The following is a 6,437-nucleotide window of genomic DNA, read 5'->3' as shown; positions in this document are numbered from 1 at the left end:
GTCAAAATGACGCCTCCCCCCCCCCCCCCCCCCCCCGATGAAGCGAAGCCCCGACCCCCCCACGCCATGCCACCCCCCCACACATACACTTCTACCAATCTCTACCTCTGTGATTACCTTGTATCCAATACATCCAAAAGAAAACCGGCAATTGAGTAAAAACTTTAGACTTTAATCTTCATACTTAAAAACATAGCATGTAACTATAAAAACATGGCACAGACAAAAATTAGACTAGTCTAACATGTTTCGGCCCTGACTGGCCTTAATCATAGACACTGTTCGTCATTATCAGCTGAGTGGCTTTATACCACTCCCTTTAGCTTGATTGGCTGTCTAAGCTATTTTACAATGATACTGCTTCCTAGAATCTTGGATATAGCGATCTCAACTTAAAGAACTCTATTACCTAATGTGTACTCATGCAGCTAAATTTGATGTTAACCATGTCCTATCTGTCCATAGCTAAGCTTGAGAAACAACTATCAGTGTAGAGTATAAGGATGTTAAATATACAGTTAACCAATGTTCTGTTATTTATATACATAGTCCACTATTAATTACAAACAATAAGGTTGCATTAATTACAAGCAGTAAAATTGCAGTGGTTAACCCCAAATATTTATCCATTAATTTCTAAATATTACTGACACTTAACTAGCACTCTGTTCAAAAGGACATAAATAAGAAACACTAGCACCTATATCAGTTGTTATATGTTTAATTCTTAGATATTATTTAGTGTTGTTTAACCCGGTGATTTGGTTTAATCAGAAAGCCTGATATTTTAAGTAGATCTCTTTTAGATCTCTTTTAGATCTACATTCCTTCCTACATATTGATATATATATATATATATGTAACCGCCTATAGTGATAGAGAAGTCAAAAATGGGTTAAAATACTCCCAAACACATTCATCAATGGACAACATTTCAAAGCAGTAACATACCATATCTCCATAAATATTTTTTGTACATAAATAAATATTTATTGGTTTCTTTATGTGTTTATTATGGGGAGGGGGATGTTTTTAATTTGCATCATCATATATTTGTATGGAAATTAATTATTGCCAATAATTAATTAAATCTCCCTCAATGTTCATGCCATTTGGCCTCCATGTGTGTAACTTGAAGATCCAAAATGCCTCCTTTTTATATAGCTCCTTAATCCTACTACCTCCCCTTGGCTTATTTTTGATCAAATCTATAATCATCCAGGTAAAAGTCTTGACGCTTCCGTCATGTTCATAAATAAAATGTTTTGACGCTCCTGTAGCCGTCCGCCCTCTCTCTATATCATTGAGGTGTTCACGTATCCTCTCACGGGTCTCACGTTTCGTGCACCCCACGTATTATTTTTCACAAGAGGTGCAGGTTATTACATAAACTGCGAACTCTGAGCGACAATTAGTACAGTAATAGCAATCAAAAACCTGTTGCGTATAATTTGACTGGAACACCTTGCTACTAATAGTGTGACTACATGCTGTACAGCTATGTAGCCCACACTTGTAGTGGCCTTTGCAACTCAACCAACTACTCTTACTCCTGGGTTTTCTAAGAGCGCTAGGTGAAACAAGGTTCCTAATAGTAACATTCCTCTTAGAAATGAAATGACAGCCTTTTGTCTACCACATTCTTGAGTGCTTCATCAGCTTTCAAGATTGGCAAATTTCTCCTAACAATTTCACAAACTTCCCTATACTGATTAGAGTAAGTAGTGACAAAGGAAATCTCACTGCTCCCCCTATTTTTGCTCTGTTTCTTTGGTTTTAGTAAGTCTGCTCTTGAAATGTTCTGAACCTCAAAGTAAGCTTTTCGTATTGGCCCATCTGGGTAACCTTGTGCTTTTAACTTGTTCCACAATACTCTGCTCTCTGCCTTGAACTCTTCTTCCTTTGAGCAATTGCGCTTTATCCTTATAAACTGACCGTCGCCACACCATAATTCATGTGGCGCGGGTGACAGCTCTTGGCATGGAGCAGGGCGGAAATGGGCTTAACAAACAATGACGAGATTATCATTTTGTCCTCTCCATTGCCTTCTAGTTCCACATCTAAATAGGACACTTTGCTGATGTTGTATACATACGTAAACTGAAGGCCCGCCCTGTTGTCATTAAGATAATCAACAAATTGTTGACTCTCATTCTCAGTTCCTGACCAAACTAACAGCAGGTCGTCAATGTAACACTTATATGCTACAATTGAGTCCCTATATGGGTTAATATCATGCACCAACTCATGTAAATGTTGGCAAATGCCAGGGCAAATTTAGCCCCCATAGCTGTCCCACGTCTCTGCAGATAAAACACTCCATCGAACTCAAAATTATTGTGCGTCAACAAAAAAAGCAATGCCCTTAAGATAAAGATCTTGAGGTTAGCATAATAGTCACTGAAACTATCCAACATAAACTTAACAGCCTCCAGCATGGTCTTCTGCTGCTGTAGCCCATCTGCATCAAGGTTTGATGTGTTGTGCGTTCAGAGTTGGTATTCTGCATACCTTGGTTATAACGCATGGTTATTTGAGTTACTGTTGCCTTTCTATCATCTCGAACCAGTCTGCCCATTCTCCTCTGACCTCAACAAGGCATTTCCGTCCACACAACTGCCGCTCACTGGATATTTTCTCTTTTTCGGACCTTTCTCTGTAAACCCTAGAGATGGTCGTGCGTGAAAATCCCAGATCAGCAGTTTTTTAAATACTCAGACCAGACACCAATAACCATGCCACGTTCAAAGTCACTTAAATCCCCTTTCTTCCCCATTCTGATGCTCGGTTTGAACTTCAGCGAGTCGTATTCACAACGTCCTTTAGATGCCTAAATGCATTGAGTTGCTATCATGTGATTGGCTGATTAGCAATTTGTGCTACCAAGCAATTGAACAGGTGTACCTAATAAAGTGGTGAGTGTATATGCTACATTTACTGTGCTGGTTTCACTGTCTGCAGGTAGAACGGTGAAATGGCATAATAGTCTAACAAATTTTATTTAATATCCTATGACAGATACTATATGGGAAATAAAAGCAATTGCTTCTATATGGAATATACGGGTCGCTATAGCCACACATCATATATACAGCTTCTGTTCTTTCCGGGAAGGGAACATGTGTGACAGACTGACAGTGTGACTGTGCAGCCACCGGCCACCGCTTTCACTACGATAAAGGCAAAAAGGCCTCTCTCAAAATCTATACACACACGGAGCACAGAGTGAAACCCCCTCTAGGTGACATCATGAGGGGCGCGGTCCCGTGTCCCAGTCCCACCTCCCTCCTTGTGACAGTGGGGCGTGGCCAGCGGAGGAAGCTTGCGCATCTGATCACCCAGGGACTATAGTAATAATGGTTCGTAGCTAAACCGCGGACTGAGTCGCACCAGTGCATGATTGAATCCGCTGGGTAGGAAGCAGATTCCTGATCGAAATGTTTGAGAACCTGCGGGAGCGACTGCTCACTGTGCAGCAGGACCTCACGAGCGGGTAAACTTCTTGCCAATCTAATTCCTCTTATGCAGAGTATTAGTCAGCAGCGGTGTGAGTCCGGGAAGTGTGGAAATCGTTAGTAATTATTACTGGTGCTCACTATGACTTGTGTCACTTTCACTTTGTGCAGTGATGGACCTTACTGTGATTGAAATGTCATTAGTGTCATGTGACAGGCAGGTTGTGCTCTCAGCTTGCACTCGAGATATCATTTACTATGTTTACACAGTCACATGATTATTGTTTTTAAAGCACCAGCTAGATCTGTAGCACTTGATAGAGTTGTTACTATCAGCAAACACGTGATATATTTATTTCTGCACAAGCTTATTGTGTGTTCTAAGAATAATTCCCACATATTTCATTTAATTATTTGCAGTTGTTGACAACTAAAGGGGGTGTAAAAATGTATATACTAGTTATACTATTGACTTATTTTTGCTTTGAGATGTCCTTCGGTAAGTTTTTGAAAACACAGATTTTGTGTGACACACTCAGACTTCATTAGGATATTGTACACAGAATTGCATCAGTTATGCCATATATGCTTTAGGAAGGACTTGGCTTTCTATTGATGCATTTGTATTTAAAAAATAAATTTTAGTAAAATAATTGTAATGTAACAAATATTGGTTGTGTAATTAGCATGAATATAAGTTTCTCATTATTGACCCTGCAAATCTATGTGTTTATCCCCAGCACATGGGTTAAACACATAGGTAATGTACTAGTAGGGAGCTACAGAGAACTGCTGGTCCTGATTTTGAAACTGCCACTGAGTCAATCAACAGTGTGCTAGTTGCACACCTTGGTTGTTTGACTAGCGCTGCTGATTGGGTCAGCGTTAGATTTCAGGGCCAGCAATTCTCTGCAGCTCCAAAGCTTTACTTTACCTAATGTGTTTACCACATTTTACAACAGGGCTCGACAAACCCAGGAGCCTGGGAGCCACTGGCTCTTAACTTTTTGGGTTATTTCTCCATGCATTTATATACAAACCCAACTGTCTGGCTCCTAAAAATATGCATGGCTCCTAAATATTCTTACTGGCTCCTAATTTTTTAAACAGATTTGTCAAGCACTGTTTTACAGAGTATAAACATATAGATTTGCAGCGTCGACAGTGAAAATATTTAATGAATAAGAGCATGCCATGTTTTCTCTATAATGGACCTTTAAAGGAACACTGAACCCAATTTTTTTCTTTCATGATTCAGATAGAGCATGCAATTTTAAGCAACTTTCTAATTTACTCCTATTATCATTTTTTTCTTCATTCTCTTGCTATCTTTATTTGATAAGCAAAAATGTAAGTTTAGAAGCCGGCCCATTTTTGGTTCACAACCTGGGTTGTCTTTGCTGATTGGACAGCACCAATAAACAAATGCTGTCCCTAGTTCTGAACAAAACATTGTCTGGCTCCTTAGCTTAGATGCCTTCTTTTTCAAATAAAGATAGCAAGAGAACGAAGAAAAATTGATAATAGGAGTAAATTAGAAAGTTGCTTAAAATTGCATGCTCTATCTGAATCATGTAAGAAAAGATTTGGGTTTAGTGTCCCTTTAATTCTAAAACAAAAATGTGTGTGTGCGTGTATATGTGTATGTGTGTATATATTTACATACATACACCCACTCTCACCAGCAGATATAAATAATACATATGTATATCAATATGTTTGTATACACCTTTAGACTGTAAGCTCTTCGGAGTAGGGCCGCCTCCTGTGGTAGATTTTTGTATGTTATGTTTTTGTATCTTATTACAAATCCTTGTCAGTGTATACCCCTATATCTGTACCCAGCGCTACGGAATTTTGTGGTGCTATACAAATAAATGATAATATACATTTGCACACACATATTTTCTCCCCCATTATTAGTAGTTTAAAGGTCTCCTCTCCCCACCAAAAGTTTGTTCACTAAAACCTTTTTTTTTTTTTTTTTTTTTTTTTCTTCCCTATATTTTCTTTCTGCAGACTTTATGGCCTGTGCGGAGGTAGCGCCTCATACTTCTTACTATATTCTGAAGCTACTAGTGGTGCAGGGAACCTCTACTAAGTGAAGCACTTAGGAATTTAGCTTTATCTCAAATGTGAACCATAACTTTCAACTTGTAATATCAGTGATATTTATTGGGGCTGCTATATCCATTGAAAGTATATAAGGTGAATTAGAGCAATGTTGGCCGCACTAAACCTTATCTGATAAATCTGTTTTACTATGGACTTGTAATATAAATGTGTGCGCTAATACCACAACCTATCATTAGAGCTCCACTTGTAATCTGAGCCACAATCAGTAGCTCCCAGCAGGAACAAGAGAGCTGTTGAAAGCATCAGATAGGTTAGTGACAATAATTTCAACTGCCAGGCTTCTCTGTATTATATAATAATAAATAAAGCAATTAGCTCACTGCTGTGTTCTGCTTGGGAGTTAGAATGTTTGTAGATCCTGAGTGGGATATTTTACTTATGTGTTTTAACTTTTTATGCAAGTTAAAAACTTAGTAAGCCAGGGTCAGTAAAAAATGTTTTAAGGAATTAAAATTTATGTTTAAGGCCTTCAAACATCTGTTTCTCAAGATAATGAAATCTTAGACGAACTGTATTGTCAAACTAAAAATTGCACTCTGTGGCCCTCTCTGCACCGGACATCGATGGCTGGTATCGTTGGTAGGCGGGTGGCGGCCATCGATTGGCCCTGTGATGTGGCAGGATCATGGGCGGGGGCAGGGCGCGTGCATGGGGAGAGAGCGGGTGGGAACCACTACACTACAGAACATTTTTAGTGAAAAGTGGGGAAAAAGGGGGGGGGGCAAGTTGAAAAAAAATGATTAGTCAGGGGGTGGGGGTTGGTCTGTGGGAGGGGAAGCTACACTACAGAAAAAAAAGGGGAAATACATTTTTTTTTTTTTGCAAACTGGGTACTGGCAGACAGCT

At 39.2% G+C, this 6,437-nt stretch overlaps 1 protein-coding gene across 1 annotated transcript in view; it reads left to right on the top strand.

Moving 5' to 3' along the window:
* The first annotated feature begins 3,298 nt into the window (after positions 1 to 3,298).
* Positions 3,299 to 6,437, top strand: part of DTNBP1 (dystrobrevin binding protein 1) — a 471,889-nt gene continuing 468,750 nt past the window's right edge. Inside the window, exon 1 of the mRNA XM_053714763.1 lies at positions 3,299 to 3,493. Coding sequence (XP_053570738.1) covers positions 3,438 to 3,493 — 56 coding nt within the window. The 5' untranslated portion in view covers positions 3,299 to 3,437. The remainder of the gene's footprint in view (positions 3,494 to 6,437) is intronic.

Source organism: Bombina bombina, chromosome 5 (genome assembly GCF_027579735.1).
Source record: "Bombina bombina isolate aBomBom1 chromosome 5, aBomBom1.pri, whole genome shotgun sequence".
Taxonomy (NCBI): domain Eukaryota; kingdom Metazoa; phylum Chordata; class Amphibia; order Anura; family Bombinatoridae; genus Bombina; species Bombina bombina.
This window is presented reverse-complemented; position numbering and strand designations above follow the sequence as displayed.